General features: G+C 35.0%; 1 protein-coding gene across 2 annotated transcripts in view; it reads right to left on the bottom strand.

The window, feature by feature from the left end:
• SLC13A1 (solute carrier family 13 member 1) overlaps window positions 1-17,089 on the bottom strand; it is a 258,307-nt gene that overhangs the window by 111,603 nt on the left and 129,615 nt on the right. For both annotated transcript variants that reach the window (XM_053716667.1, XM_053716666.1), the window contains one exon: window positions 6,264-6,320. In XM_053716667.1, the coding sequence (XP_053572642.1) occupies window positions 6,264-6,320 (57 nt within the window). The remainder of the gene's footprint in view (window positions 1-6,263; window positions 6,321-17,089) is intronic.

Here is a 17,089-nt window from a genome sequence, read left to right as displayed (position 1 = left end):
TTTTAATTAATGTTTATTAACTTTAATATGTTAGTTGTTTAGCTTAAAAATTATAACAGAAAGTAATCCTTTAATGTACTCAACATATTTTAAAATCAGAAATGCATTTTAATAAAGATGTTATGGAGAAATATTTTTTTTTTTTTTATTGAAATTCATCAGGATTATTGTTTACCATCTATGGGGAAATGAATTTATTGCAGTTATTTTTTGTTTTAGTATCTCAAACTACCAGTCCAATGATCTAGTTACCCTAAAATAATAATATCACTTTTAAAGGGATATGAAACCATTTTTTTTCTTTCATGATTCAGATAGAGCAACTGTCTGTTATCAAATTGTCTTTGTTTTCTTGGTATCTTTTGGTGAAAAGCTGGGACATAAGCTTAGGAGCCGGCCCATTTCTGTAACACTTTATGGCAGCAGTTTTGCAAGAATGTTATCCATTTGCAAGAGCACTAGATGGCAGCACTATTTCCTGTCATGTAGTGCACCAAATGCCTACCTAGGTATCTCTTCAGCACAGAATATCATGGAAACTAACGCCTAGATTACGAGTCTTACGTTAGCCATAAAAAGCAGCGTTGAGGGGTCCCAGTGCTGCGTTTTAACGCCCGCTGGTATTACGAGTCAGGCAGGTACAGGTGCACCGCTCATTTTTTTTTCCGCTTACGTCAATTGCGTATCCTATCTTTTTAATGGGATTTTCCTAACGCTGGTATTACGAGTCTTGGAAGAAGTGAGCGGTAGACCCTCTCCTGTCAAGACTCTTACCGCATTTAAAAGTCAGTAGTTAAGAGTTTTATGGGCTAATGCCGGAACAGAAAGCTCTTAACTAAAGTGCTAAAAAGTACACTAACACCCATAAACTACCTATTAACCCCTAAACCGAGGCCCCCCCCACATCGGAAACACTTAACTAAAATGTTTAACCCCTAATCTGCCGACCGGACATCGCCGCCACTGTAATAAATATATTAACCCTTAAACTGCTGCACTCCCACCTCGCAAACACTAGTTACATTTTATTAACCCCTAATCTGCTGTCCCTAACATCGCCGACACCTACGACCATTTATTAACCCGTAATCTGCTGTCCTCAACGTCGCTGCTAATATATTAAATTTATTAACCCCTAAACCTAAGTCTAACCCTAAGTCTAACCCCCCCATAACTTAAATATAATTTAAATAACACAAAATAAAATTACTACTATTAAATAAATTAATCCTATTTAAAACTAAATACTTACATGCAAAATAAGCCTTAAGATAGCTACAATATAACTAATAGTTACATTGTATCTAGCTTAGGATTTATATTTATTTGACAGGCAACTTTCTATTTATTTTAACTAGGTAGAATAGTTATTAAATAGTTATTAACTATTTAATAACTTCCTAGTTAAAATAATTACAAATTTACCTGTAAAATAAATCCTAACCTAAATTACAATTACACCTAACACTACACTATCATTAAATTAATTGAATAAATTACCTACAATTAGGAATTGAAGGGTAGTGTTAGGTGTAATTGTAATTTAGGTTAGGATTTATTTTACAGGTAAATTTGTACTTATTTTAAATAGGAAGCTATTAAATAGTTAATAACTATTTAATAACTATTCTACCTAGTTAAAATAAATACAAAGTTGTCTGTAAAATAAATATAAATCCTAAGCTAGATACAATGTAAGTATTAGTTATATTGTAGCTAGCTTAGGGTTTATTTTACAGGTAAGTATTTATTTTTAAATAGGAATAATTTAATTAATTATAGTAAATTTATTTAGATGTATTTAATTTATATTTAAGTTAGGGGGGTGTTAGGGTTAGGGTTAGACTTAGATTTCGGGGTTAATAAATTTATTATAGTGGCGGCGACATTGGCGGCGGCAGATTAGGGGTTAATAAATTTAATATAGTTGCGGCGACGTTGGGGGGGGCAGATTAGGGGTTAATAAATATAATGTAGGGTTCGGCGATGTTGGGAGCAGTAGATTAGCGGTTCATAGGGATAATGTAGGTGGCGGCGGTGTCCGGAGCGGCAGATTAGGGGTTAATAATATAATGTAGGTGTCGGTGATGTTGGGGGCGGCAGATTAGGGGTTAATAACTGTAAGATTAGGGGTGTTTAGACTCGGGGTTCATGTTAGGGTGTTAGGTGCAGACATAAAATTAATTTCCCCCATAGGAAACAATGGGGCTGCATGGAACAGCCAATAGAATGCAAGCTCAATCCTATTGGCTGATTGGATAGACGATGCCGTATGGATGAAGACTTCTGCCCGTCTGGAGGACTAATTCTGCCGGCTTGGATGAAGACTTCTCCCGGTTTCGTTGAGGGCTTCTTGCCGTTTCGCTGAGGACTTCTCCTGGCTTCGCTGAGGATGGATGTCGGCTCTTCAAAACTGTAAGTGGATCTTCAGGGGTTAGTGTTAGTTTTTTTAAGGGTTTATTGGGTGGGTTTTAAATTTTAGATTAGGCTTTGGGCAATTGAAAATAAGCTAAATGCCCTTTTAAGGGCAATGCCCATTCAAATGCCCTTTTCAGGGCAATGGGGAGCTTAGGTTTTTTTAGTTAGGTTTTTATTTGGGGGGTTTGGTTGTGTGGGTGGTGGGTTTTACTGTTGAGGGGGTGTTTGTATTTTTTGTATTTTTTGCCCCACAAAAGGCCCTTTTAAGTTTCTTGTAGGCTAGGGTTTTTTTTTATTTTGTTTTTATTTTTTATTTTGATAGAGCTATTAGATTAGGTGTAATTAGTTTAAATATCTGATCATTTCTTTTTTTATTTTGTGTAATTGAGTGTTTTTTTTTTAATTTAGGTAATTGTATTTAATTAATTTAATTTATTTAATTGTAGTGTAATGTTAGGTGTTAGTGTAACTCAGGTTAGGTTTTATTTTACAGGTAAATTTGTATTTGTTTTAACTAGATAGTTAGTAAATAGTTAATAACTATTTAGTAACTATTGTACCTAGTTAAAATAAATACAAACTTAGCTGTGAAATAAAAATAAACCCTAAGCTAGATACAATGTAACTATTAGTTATATTGTAGCTAGCGTAGGGTTTATTTTACAGGTAAGTATTTAGTTATTAATAGTAGGCTTTATTTAGATTTCATTTAATTATATTTAAGTTAGGGGTTGCTAGGGTTAGGGTTAGACTTAGGTTTAGGGGTTTATAACTTCAGTATAGTGGCAGCGACGTTGGGGGTGGCAGATTAGGGGTTAATAAATGTAGGTAGGTGGCGGCGATGTTGGGGGCGGCAGATTAGGGGTTAATCATATTTAACTAGTGTTTGCGATGCGGTAGTATGACGGTTTAGGGGTTAATATGTTTATTATAGTGGCGGTGATGTCCGGAGTGGCAGATTAGGGGTTAATAAATGTAGGAAGGTTGCAGCAACATTGGGTGCGGGATATTAGGGGTTAATAAGTATAATGTAGGTGTTATCGATGTTGGGGGCAGCAGATTAGGGGTTAATAAGTATAATGTAGGTGGCGGAGATGTCGGGGGCAGCAGATTAGGGGTTAATAAGTATAATGTAGGTGTCTGCGATGTCGGGGGCGGCAGATTAGGGGTTAATAAGTGTAAGATTAGGGGTGTTTAGACTCGAGGTTCATGTTAGGGTGTTAGGTGTAAACATAAATTTTGTTTCCCCATAGGAATCAATGGGGCTGCGTTACGGAGCTTTTCGCTCCTTTATTGCAGGTGTTAGGCTTTTTTTCAGCCAGCTCTCCCCATTGATGTCTATGGGGAAATCGTGCACGAGCATGTAAAACCAGCTCACCGCTGACTTAAGCAGCGCTGGTATTGGAGTGCTGTATGGAGCTCAATTTTGCTCTACACTCACTTCTTGCCTAATAACGCTGTGTTTCTGAAAACCTGTAATACCAGCTCTGTAGGTAAGTGAACGGTGACAATAACGTGCAAGTTAGCACCGCACCCCTCATAACGCAAAACTCGTAATCTAGCTGTATGTTTTTTAGCTAAGCAAGATTTGATTAAAACACCATCAATTCAATCTTGGGATATAAATGTTCATAAAGTAAACTTAAACTTTCAGAGAACTAAAAAAAGTTATAAAATATTTTGGCTTTTTTTCTGTAAAAGTGAAATTCTAATAACTTTTTCAAGATTTTGACAAATTTAGTTTTTTAGCCTGGAGTGAACGATTTGTCCGAAACAACTTTTTTAGTCAACTTCGCATCATTCCTAGAAAACAATATGAGACATTTAAACTCAAACTATTCTAGGAATGTATAAGCCAGTATAGTCTGCAAAACAACTTTGTTTTAGGGGAATTTTTTTTATAACTACATGAATGTTACAGGCGGTGAACAAAATGCAGATGCCAGAATAATACAAATTTGTTGGCACAAAAAGTCTTTCATATTGATACGATATATATTGCAAAGCTGTAATAAAGTTTACACTGGAATGTCCCTTTAAATATTTCCTCTCCATAAATAAGATAAACAAGCACTGCAGAGAATATAGGAATGACTAATAAAGCAGGTTTAAATTTTTTTTTTTAATATACTTATATTATTATTTATTTTGGCCCTTTTTTCGTAATGTAGCTTTGAAAAGTGTGACTTTTCTAATTCTCAGAATTGTGAAAGCATACTGCAGATATATCAATGCTAACTCTGCTACATAACTTTCCTTAACTGGCTTTAACAGATAAGAACTGCAAAATAATGCATTTTATACATATACTGTGACTGTGTCTTGTCAGTTGCGGACTCCAGCCCAGATTGGCTCTTCCAAATGAGACAAGTGGTGGGTGGAGTTTGGCTATTGAAAAACAGTTGCAGCAAATAAGATTTTAATCTGTTTTCAAAATTGTTTAGACTTGGCTGATATGTTATTTTATAGCAAAAGAACAGAGATGTCTTGTAATCATCATGAGGTGTTTACATTCCATTTAACCCCTTGTGCCAAATGGACGTAGGTACTATGTTTATGTAATACCTACGTCCAGCACAAAGGGGAATGTTGAGGTCCACACTATCAGCTTAGACAGTGGGAGGTGCAACCAGGGAGCAGAACGCATCTGCCTTCATATGTAAGGGATCACTGATTGTGATATGATGCCAGATTGCTGATCGTTACAGAGAGTGACATTCTCTAAAATGAACCTCCATTGGTGCCAAGTGGGAGCAATTAGAGGGAAGGAGGGAGGAGTGTGGGCAGCCCAGTGGAAGAGGGGGAGAGAGGGGTGGGGTTCCCTACACTACGGAAAAAATGGTAGGCAGGGAAGAGGGAGGGATGGGACACTACACAACAGAAAATTATTTGAATCGGAAGGTGGACCCTACACTACAGAAAAAAAACATATAAAATAAAAAATATATAAGATAACATTTAGAAAAATGATCATTTGTTACTGGCTGCTGGTAACAAACAGTGGGAGAGAGGAGGGTAAGATGTTTTTTGGAAGGATTAGGGAGGTGGGAGGGTGAGGAGGGATCCCTACACTATAAAAATAAAGTATGTATATATACAACCCCAATTCCAAAAACGTTGGGACAGTATTGAAAATAAAAAAATAAAAAAACAGTCATTTGAAAATTTAATTCACCCTGTACTATATCTGTAGGAATATTAACTTACTTTGTGTTACCCGATAGATTAGTGTTTAGCTAGATATGCTTATTTAATATTATAGAACATATTTTATTAGGGTGGCTGCCATAAGCAAATCACGGAAAACTACAATACGTTTAGTTTATGGTACTACACATAAGCAATGATAAATAATCAAGTGAAACATAGAAGGTTTATATTTATAATATATATATATATGTGTGTGTATGTGTGTTTGTGAGCAAACAATTTTTTCTTTGTTGAAGAGATATCTAAGTAGGTGTTTGCACATTTTCGAAGCAGTATATGTCAGGAAACACTGCTGCTACCTAGTGCTCTTGCAAATATATAACATTTGAAAACTGATACCAGATAGTGCTGCAGACATGTGCACGCATCTATGCATCCCTACCTGGTTTTCAACAAAGGATACCAGGAGAACAAAGTAAATCTGATAATAGAAATAAGATGGAATTTTTTTTTTCCATCAAAGAAAATGTGTGTGTTTTATGCCCCTTTAAGAAAAACACTTTTTAAAACTGACTTAGTGAAGACAAATGAGGGGTTAATAAAAAATATATATTTAACATTTCATCTTCATTTGAGCAAATAAATATATTTCAAAATAGTTTTAAGGACATAAACATCATGTTTTTGTTAAATACCTGTTCTGTTTCCTTCTCATGTGCAGTACATACTCCATTTTTAAAATTGACCATGGCCTATTTAAAAATAAATAAAAATAAAATAACATGATTACTTTTTTATGATGATTTATTATATTTTGTAAACAATGCAATTGCTCTCTTTTGCAATCTCATCTAATACTATAACTGTTGAGAGTTATTTATAAGCATCAGAAGTAACATAAATAAAATATTTTTTAATAACTCTTTTTATATAAAAATAAAGTTAAAGAAATTGACCATAGTAGCAATAGAAAACAGTCATAGACATATGACACCGTAAGATTCAATAGCAAATACAGCAAAATATAAAATGTCTGTTGATGAAACATAGCATATCAACTCAAAACTTCTATAGCGTAACTTTAATGTCCTGCACCTATATAGAAAGCCACATAAACTTCAAGTTAATGGAGGTAAATATAAATTAGAAGGGTAAGACAGAAAACCTTAGGGGAGAACTAACGCATGTAATTAGATAAACAAATGCATTAAAGGGACATACAGTCAAAATTAAACTTTCATGATTCAGAGATAGCATGCAGTTTTAAGAAATTTCCAATTTATTTTCAGTATCAAATTATCTTCACACTATCTGCAGCATCTGCTACTACTGAGCATGTGCATAATCTCACAGTGTACACGTATACTAGACTGTGATTGGATGATGGCTGTCACATAATACAGAAGGCTGTCAAATTGAAGTGAATTTTTATATTTGCCAGAAAACAAATCTGCTGCTCATTTCAAATTCTTACGCCATTGTATTGTTTTTTTTAATGCATTTAATGGCCCTTTAAATCCCCTCACTAGCATCTGAATAGTAACCATACAGGGGACATATTCAGACAGGTTACATGAAATACAGCACTATTACCCTTAATCATTTAAACACTACAACAGCAATAGACTGTTCTAGTGAGAATTATGATCTAGATGCAAGACACTATATTGCAAACACAAAGGCTAGATTAAGAGTGGCTGCATGAGAGCAATATCAAGTTTTTGTGGCCGTTTTTCCGCAAGTTGAATTCTGCCCGTATTACAAGTTAAAAGTAAATGCGAATGCGTGAGCGCAATCCTGATTTATGCTAGAATGATTAACGCGACTTCAGAGTTGGGTTAATTGTTACATGAGTCAAAAAAGTGTCACAAAACACACCAAAAATACATATAAATACAGTTACACTAAATTATTTTAAAAAAATTGCAATAAAAAGTTATAAGGGCTCAAAGATAATATACAGTATATGCATTCATTTCTATACAAATGTATATATGTATTTATATGTGTATATATATGTATTTATATGTGTATATATATGTATTTATATGTGTATATATATGTATTTATATGTGTATATATATGTATTTACAGGCATATAGTCCCATATAAATACAGGTATATATATATGTTTAGAAATACATACAAATATTTCATTGCAATCCTGCTCTTGTGTTTGTGCAAGCTGGCGGCTATTTTTTGTGTGTGTTCAAAACGAGGCTCCATTAGAGTAAATGTGGGAATACAATCCTACGATCGCAACTTTGCAGTCTTTTTTCCTAACTGAGGATGCAATCACGAGAGTGTAAACATTTTGTGACCTTTAATACGTGCACAACTGGGTGCGCAATGGTAAAAAAGTTAAGAATAGATAAAGCCCTCGCTTTAGTGCTCCTCTTATAATCTAGCCCAAATATAGCAAAAGGGCTGCGGAATCTGTTGGCGCTCTACAAATAAACAATAATAATAATATGAGCAAATAAAAGTTATACAGGTGCCAACAGTGCACTACAAATATAATTTTAATAATCACACAAGTATGAACACAAAAAAAGGAGACTTTAAAAGATTGATAAACAAAGAGTGAACCCTTATGAATAGCCACAGCCAGTGCACTCATATACATTTTAAAGTTCGGTACTTTTATATCTAAGTTAACAAAATACTAGAAAGTAAGAGTATTATAAGACTTATTACAGCTCATATGTAATGATACATAATACTCACTCTAATACTAATATGGCATAATAGAGAGAATTCCAAATGCGTATATAGATAGGAGTTGCACCAAGCATAGTTAACATGCGCAAACTAATATAGCACAAACGAGATATGAGAGGAAGTATGCACCTTTAACTTGCATTCTCCAACACCAGTTAAAGCAGGCAATAGAAAAGATATTACACTTGTATCAAAACTTGTAAATCTATAGAAGAGCTAATTGGGACAATCCAGCATATCCATTTGGGAGCCTATTGTCAGATATCAGGCTAGGCACAATTTTTTTTAACGATATACATTGCATTGGTTTTGCTTATTTTTTTAATAACATTGTGCTGATTTTCAGACTCCTAACCAAGCCCCAAAGTATCAGCTGTAGACTGAAGTCTACAGATTCCTGCTTGCTCCTGTTTGTGTAATCTGCCTTTTATATGCAGGGGAGGTGGGAGTATATGCTTTTCCTGCTTTCCTATCCCGTTTCACTGGGTGTCCCAGCCTAACCTCATAAATAGTGCTAAACGTGGAGCTTCTAAGTGAGTTTTTAAACAGTTTATACTGAATTTTTAGATCAGTATCTGTGCATATTCTTCTTTATAGTAGTGTCTATTACATGCAGTTATCTGAAAATTGGAGTACACTGTCCCTTTAATACAAAAAATCAGGAAGGATGACCTATAAAAACAATACTGATGTGTTTCTTAATATTTAACGATACGTCTCCCCTGATTGCATGCTTTTCTTGTTTTAGTAAAAGTTCACTTGTTTACATTAACTTTACCAGGAACACACAAAATAATTTTGTACAGGTCATCATGTGTGGGTAAAAAAAATAGGTATTCTGTGAAATTAAGTTATATGAACATTTTTTTTAAAAAAAAGTCAAAGCCCCAACAAAATGTTTCATTAGGAATAATAAAAAATACTTTGGTTATTTGCAATACAAATTTTTTTCTGCAATTTACCTCTACAAATTGCATTTAGAGAGACTTCAAGGGATAGGTTACCTATATGTTAAAATCACTTGAAAGGGATGCAGCAAGTCAGTCAAATGATAACTATAACACATTTCTATGTGAAAAAAAATATATTTTAACTCAAAATTTCCTTAGTAGCCCACACTATTGTAAAGGAACTTTAAAGGGACACTGAACCTAATTTTTTTTCTTCCGTGATTCAGATAGAACATGACATTTTAAGCAACTTTCTAATTTACTACTATTATCAAATTTTCTTCATTCTCTTGGTATCTTTATTTGAAATGCAAGAATGTAAGTTTAGATGTCGGCCCATTTTTGGTGAACAACCTGGGTTGTTCTTGCTGATTGGTGGATACATTCACCCAGCAATAAACAAGTGCTGTCCATTGTACTGAACAAAAAAAACTTAGATGCCTTCTTTTTCAACTATAGATAGCAAAAGAACAGAGAAAAATTGATAAAAGGAGTAAATTAGAAAGTTGCTTAAATTGTCATGCTCTATCTGAATCACAAAATGAAAAATTGGGGTTCAGTGTCCCTTTAAGTATCCAAGCAGCATGCTTGTCCAGAGACTTGCAAGGGAGCCTGCATCTGGCAATTACAGGTACATTAACCATATTTTTCTCCCCCGTTTAAGAAAGTTTAGTATAACATTCTGACAAGGTTATGGTGAAATCGCACAAGATCACTGTAAGGCAAAGTGTGACCTCAGCACTGATAATGCTGATTGGCTGATTGCTTCTTTGTTTTTCACTATGCACACTCTCAGGACAACCATCCAGAATGGAAGTTATATTTCCTCTACAATAGAATGTGGCTTTCTGAGGAAATTTTGAAGTAAAATATTCTTTTCTATTTAGAGATGTTTATGTGATATTTTCTAGTCAGCTTTTAACAAATAAGCAGCATTAGCAGGGGTAGAGTTGTTAGGCAATAGGACCTGGACCCAGGGCATGGAACTTAATGGGGCCCCAAGAGTGGGTTCCTGGTAGGGTTGCCACCTGTCCCTTAAAATACAGAACACTTATAAGTTACACATGCTGCAGGGTGTGCAGGGAGGAAAATGAATAGTACTGTCCAGAAACACAATACATGTTCCTCCCTGCATACCCTGCTGCATGTGTAACTCATAAGTGTCCAGGAAAACATGGCTGAGGTGGCAACCCTAGTTCCTGGTATGCTGTTTATGCTCACAGTCACAATTTGCTAAATGAGCTATTGCAGTGGTGAGAGTTGAGTTACTCTAACAGGTGTGACTGTGAGGGAGTGGGCGGTAGCAGGCAGTCAAATTTCAGTATGGGACAGCTAAGCTATTGGTTGTGTGCTGGAGGAGGCAGCTGATGATCAGGAGCTAGCGCAGTTCTGACAGCTGCGCTAGCAGTAACTAAGCAGTTAAAGGGACAGTAAACACCAGAATTTTTGTTGTTTAAAAAGGTAGATAATCCCTTTATTACCCCTTCCCCAGTTTTGCATAACCAACACAGTTATAATAATATACTTTTTACCTCTGTTATTACTTTGTATCTATGCCTCTGCAAACTGCTCCCTTATCTCAGGTCTTTTGACAGACTTGCATTTTTAGCCAATCAGTGCTGACTCCTAGGAGCTTCACGTGCCTGAGCTCAATGTTATCTATATGAAACACATGAACTAACGCCCTCTAGTGGTAAAAACACTGTCAAAATGCTTTCAGATTAGAGGCGGCCTTCAAGGTCTAAGAAATGAGCATATGTACCTCCTAGGTTTAGCATTCAACTAAGAATACCAAGAGAACAAAGCAAAATTTGTAATAAAAGTAAATTGAAAAGTTTTTTAAAATTTCATGCCCTCATGGAAGTTTTTTTTTTTTTTACTTGACTGTCCCTTAAGGGGTGGGCAGAGTGGGTGCCTTGTCTTTGGAGTGGGTGGATAGGAGGTCTGTTGCTCTGGGAGCTTTGTAGTGTGGAGTTTGGCACTGGAGTGTGGGGGCCCTGGGGTGGAGGGTCTGTGGTTGTCCTGGGGTATAGGGTTCCTGGTTCTTGATGTTGGGGGCCGTTTTCCTTGAGTTTGGGGGCCCTCGTGGGGTGAGACAGGCAAGCAAAGTTTGGAGGGAGGGGCATAGGATGCAGGGTGGGACATAGGGGGCACAGTGTTGGGCCCTTCTCTAAAATTTGCTCAGGGGTCCCGGTTGGTCTAAATTTACCCCTGTGCATTAGCATATAGGTAACATATTAATATATTCATTAAAACTCTGGGGAGAATATTGCAGTCCAGCTGAAATTGTCTATAGGGTAATGCAACATAGTCTCAAATTTCAGAGAACAGTGCACTGCTTATTGTCCTAGATTCAGTAAAGCTTATCTGTGAAAATAAAATCTTGCTGAAAAAACTTGCCACAACATTGAAAACTGAAAATCGCAGAAATCAAAAAGATTTGTAACCGCCCCTAGAAGCTGTTGCGAGTTGTGAGATCAGCTCCATTATAAACAATAAAGCTACATCTATCTCAAAACTGTTTACTTTCTGGCTCCATAGAATTAGGATACAGATACGGCATCTCTTAAAAACCTTTAAAATCCACAAGATAAACAAAACAAAAAACACCCTCTATAAAACAGTCCACTCGAACATATGCACAAAAGAAAAGTTTTTAAAAATTCAAGAGAAAGTAAAGAACAATGATTTAAAAAAACAAAAACAAAATAAAACCTCATTAGCTTTGATCTAACGAGACCTGACCGTGAAATGAAATATATTTCACCAGCACAATAAAATCTTTTTTTTTTTTAATTCTGCATTCTTGAACAAAGATTGGCTAGAAACCCCTGACCATGCATCTTGTTTGCACCCAGAATGCCCACAGACAGACTCATGTTTGCTTCTGCAAGGTCTGTGAGACAGTTCTCATTCTATCCACAGAGATTGCTTTACACTAACAAAACAGACATGTACATTATGTATTCAATTAAGTACATTTACAAAACCTGTTTTGCAAGTGTTTTTCAGTTGTAGTGCACTTAAAGGGACAGTCTAGTCAAAATTAAACTTTCATGATTCAGATAGGGCATGCAATTTTAAACAACTTTCCAATTTACTTCTATTATCTAATTTGATCAATTCTTTAGATATTCTTTGTTGAATAAATGGCAATGCGCATGTGTGAGCCAATCACACAAGGCCTCTATGTGCAGCAACCAATCAGCAGCTACTGAGCATATCTAGATATGCTTTTCAGCAAGTGATATCAAGAGAATGAAGCAAATTAGATAATAGAAGTAAATTAGAAAGTTGTTTAAAATGACATGCTCTTTCTAAATCACGAAAGAAAAAAAATTGGGTTTCATGTCTCTTTAACACAGCTATATATGTTAATGGATGAACACTCGCTAGCAAAATGCTAGAAAAGGTAGGTGATTAGATTCTACAAAAGAGACCAGGAACAAAAACCCACATCATGATTTTAATTCAAGGTATGTAATCATTAACATATCTGAAATAACAAGTCTTTGCAAAGTTTGTTAGCAAAATGGATTTTAATGTTTAAGGTTTTGTGTGCAGGCAAAAATTACTTTCAGAATTAAAGGAACAGTGTACTCTTATTTTTTCTCCCCTTTAATTTGTTACCAATGATCCATTTTACCTGCTGGAGTGTATTCAATTGTTACAAATCACTCATTTAAGCTGTGTAAACATAGGCAGCAACAGAAGAAATTTCACTCCGAGTGGGGGTTAGGAGAGATAAGTAATACAATGTTAATTTTCAATTGTTCTCTCAAAGGGCCTGATATTCAAAAGCTAGACTTTATATTGCAAAGTAAGAGTCTCTCCTTTACATTAAGAACCCTGCATAATGAGATAAACATCTTTGTGTTTCAAACATTTTTTAGGGACCTTTCCGTACTGATGAGACATCTTAGATCATCTCACCTGAGCAAGGAGCTTTTGAATATTAGGCCCTAAAGGTCTGGGCTATGATATACAGAAAAAGATAATATAAAGAAGCATGTGTGTGTACAGAAAGTGATAAAATAAGATCTGATTTCCCTGAAAGCTCAACCGATTATTATGGGTTTTTGTTTTGAAAGTACACACTCAGCTATTTCATTTATAAAAATAAAATTAAAGAAGCAATTTCCCATACATTTTATACTCTACAGCTGGTATAGCAAGTAATTGGAACCACATTAAGGGGGGAAACATTACAGTGCACTGTTCCTTTAAGATAGAGCATACAATTTTAAATAACTTTCTAATTTACTTTACTCATATCGATTTTGCTTCTTTCCCTTGGTATCCTTTGTAGAAGAGAAAAACCTAGGAGCAGCAATGACCTACTGGGAGCTAGCTGAACACATCTGGTGAGCCAATGACAAGATGTATAAGTGTGTAGCCACCAATCAATTTTGCTCTTGAGCCTACCTAAGTATGCTTTTGAAAAATACAGTATTTTTTTATTGTTGCATGTAAATGAGAGAATAATAACTTAATTATAAATAAATTTTAATATATTTTGAAATTAAGCTATTAAATAAATATATATAGAAATATATGTGTATGTTTATATATATATATATATATATATATATATAGAGAGAGAGAGAGAGAGAGAGAGAGAACTACTTGTGTATGTATATATATATATATATATATATATATATATATATATATATATATAAATATATATATATATATATATATATATATATATATATATATACTTGTGTCTATTTGGATGTGTATACCTTTGTTATCCAAATTAAGAAATTAGGTAAACAAATAACTTTCAAAATTGCCTCAGAAATTGCTAAAGCAGAAATCCTATTTGTTTTCACTTCAGCTTTGCATATATTTATCCAGAAACACTGATTGTTAGCATATTGTAATGTATATATTACAAAATATGTACAATCATTGCTAGGTTTGAAAGAATATCACAGACACATTGTGGAAAAATAATAGAGGTAATATTTCTTGTAAACATCATTTCACAAATATATGGAAATTATATTTTTGTTGGGATGAATTGATCTACTTAAGTATTCAGTGGATGAAGGAACCATCTTAATTTGCTTTTTAGTATGTCAAACAGGATGAAAACATTTGGATAAACTTCAGTAAACTCATTTATAAAACTAGCACAAAACAGTCGCTTGCAATATAATAAATAAATAAATATCTCTGCTTGTTTTGCCTCTGTATTTAAATTAGAAGATTTATAAGAAACAGATTACGAGTTTTGCGTTAGAGGCTATGCGGTGCTAACGAGCAGTTTTCTCTCACCGCTCACTTACCTGCAGCACTGGTATTAAAGGTTTTTACAAACCCGGTGTTAAAAAGGCAAGAAGTGAGCGTTGAGCAAAATTTTGCTCCTTACCGCACTCCAATACCAGCGCTGCTTAAGTCAGCGGTGAGCTGGTCGTACGTGCTCGTGCACGATTTCCCCATATGAATCAACGGGGAGAGCCAGCTGAGAAAGAGTCTAACACCTGCAAAAAAGCAGCCCCATTGATTCCTATGGGGAAATAAAATGTATGTCTACACCTAACACCCTAACATGAACCCCGAGTCTAAACACCCCTAATCTTACACTTATTAACCCCTAATCTGCCACCCCCGACATCGCTGCAACCTGCATTATATTTATTAACTCCTAATCTGCCGCTCCGGACACCGCCGACACCTACATTATATTTATTAACCCCTAATCTGCCACCTCCAATGTCGCCGCAACCTACCTACACTTACTAACCCCTAATCTGCCGCCCCCAACGTCACCACCACTATAATAAACATATTAACCCCTAAACCGCCGCACTCCTGCCTTGCAAACATTAGTTAAATATTATTAACCCCTAATCTGCCGTCCCTAACATCGCCGCCACCTACCTACATTTATTAACCCCTAATCTGCCGTCCCCAACGTCGCCACCACTATACTAAATGTATTAACCCCTAAACCTAAGTCTAACCCTAACACCCCCTAACTTAAATATAATTACAATAAATCTAACTAAAAATTCCTATCATTAACTTAATAATTCCTATTTAAAACTAAATATTTACCTATAAAATAAACCCTAAACTAGTTACAATTTAACTAATAGTTACATTGTAGCTATCTTAGGGTTTATTTTTATTTTACATGTAAGTTTGTATTTATTTTAACTAGGTAGAATAGTTATTAAATAGTTATTAACTATTTAATAACTACCTAGCTAAAATAAATACAAAAGTACCTCTAAAATAAAACCTAACCTAAGTTACAATAACACCTAACACTACACTATAATTAAATAAATTAACTAAATTAACAACAATTAAATACATTAAATTAAATTAGCTAAAGTACAAAAAACAAACAAACACTAAATTACAGAAAATAATAAACAAATTACAAGATATTTAGATCTAAGATTGTGATTGGCTGATAGAATTCTATCAGCCAATTGGAATTAAGGTATAAAAAATCCTATTGGCTGATGCAATCAGCCAATAGGATTGAAGTTCAATCCTATTGGCTGATCCAATCAGCCAATAGGATTGAGCTTGCATTCTATTGGTCCATCGATTGGTCATCCAATGCTCCGCATCGGATGTCTTGAAGATGGACCCGCTCCTCATCGGATGGATGAAGATAGAAGATGCCGTCTGGATGAAGACTTCTGCCCGTCTGGAGGACCACTTTGCCTGGCTTGGATGAAGATTTCTCCCGGCTTCGTTGAGGACTTCGGCCTGGTTAGATGAAGACTTCTGCCACTTCCTTGAGGATGGATGGCCGGTCTTCACCAGGGGGTTAGTGTTAGGTTTTTTAAAGGGTGTATTGGGTGGGTTTTATTTCTTAGATTAGTGTTTGGGCCACAAAATATCTAACTGCCTTTTTAAGGGCAATGCCCATCCAAATGCCCTTTTCAGGGCAATAGGGAGCTTAGGTTTTTTTAGTTAGTATTTTATTTGGGGGGTTGGTTGTGTGGGTGGTGGGTTTTACTGTTGGGGGGGGGGGGGGTGTTTGTATTTTTGTTTACAGGTAAAAGACCTGATTACTTTGGGGCAATGCCCCGCAAAAGGCCCTTTCAAGGGCTATTGATAGTTTAGTTTAGGCTAGGGTTTTTTTTATTTTGGAGGGGCTTTTTATTTTGATGGGGCTATTAGATTAGGTGTAATTAGTTTAAATATCTTGTAATTTGTTTATTATTTTCTGTTATTTAGTGGGGGGGTTGTATTTTAGCTAATTTAATTTATTTAATTGTTGTTAATTTAGTTAATTTAGTTAATTATAGTGTAGTGTTAGGTGTTATTGTAACTTAGGTTATGTTTTATTTTACAGGTACTTTTGTATTTGTTTTAGCTAGTTAGTTATTAAATAGTTAATAACTATTTAATAACTGTTCTACCTAGTTAAAATAAATACAAACGTGCCTGTAAAATAAAAATAAACCCTAAGCTAGATACAATGTAACTATTAGTTATATTGTAGCTATCTTAACGTTTATTTTATAGGTAAGTATTTAGTTTTAATTAGGAATTATTTAGGTAATAATATTATTTTTTATTTAGATTTATTGTAATTCTATTTAAGTAAGGGGGAGTTAGGTTTAGGGTTATACTTAGGTTTAGGAGTTAATACATTTAGTATAGTGGCAGCGACGTTGGGGGCGGCAGATTAGGGGTTAATAAATGTAGGTAGGTGGCGGTGATGTTAGGGACGGCAGATTAGGGGTTAATAATATTTAACTAGTGTTTGTGAGGCGGGAGTGCAGCGGTTTAGGGGTTAATATGTTTATTATAGTTGCGGCGATGTCTGGAGCGGCAGATTAGGGGTTAAAAAATTTCTTTTAGTGTTTGCG

This window comes from Bombina bombina, chromosome 6, assembly GCF_027579735.1.
Source record: "Bombina bombina isolate aBomBom1 chromosome 6, aBomBom1.pri, whole genome shotgun sequence".
In the NCBI taxonomy this organism is placed as follows: domain Eukaryota; kingdom Metazoa; phylum Chordata; class Amphibia; order Anura; family Bombinatoridae; genus Bombina; species Bombina bombina.
This window is presented reverse-complemented; position numbering and strand designations above follow the sequence as displayed.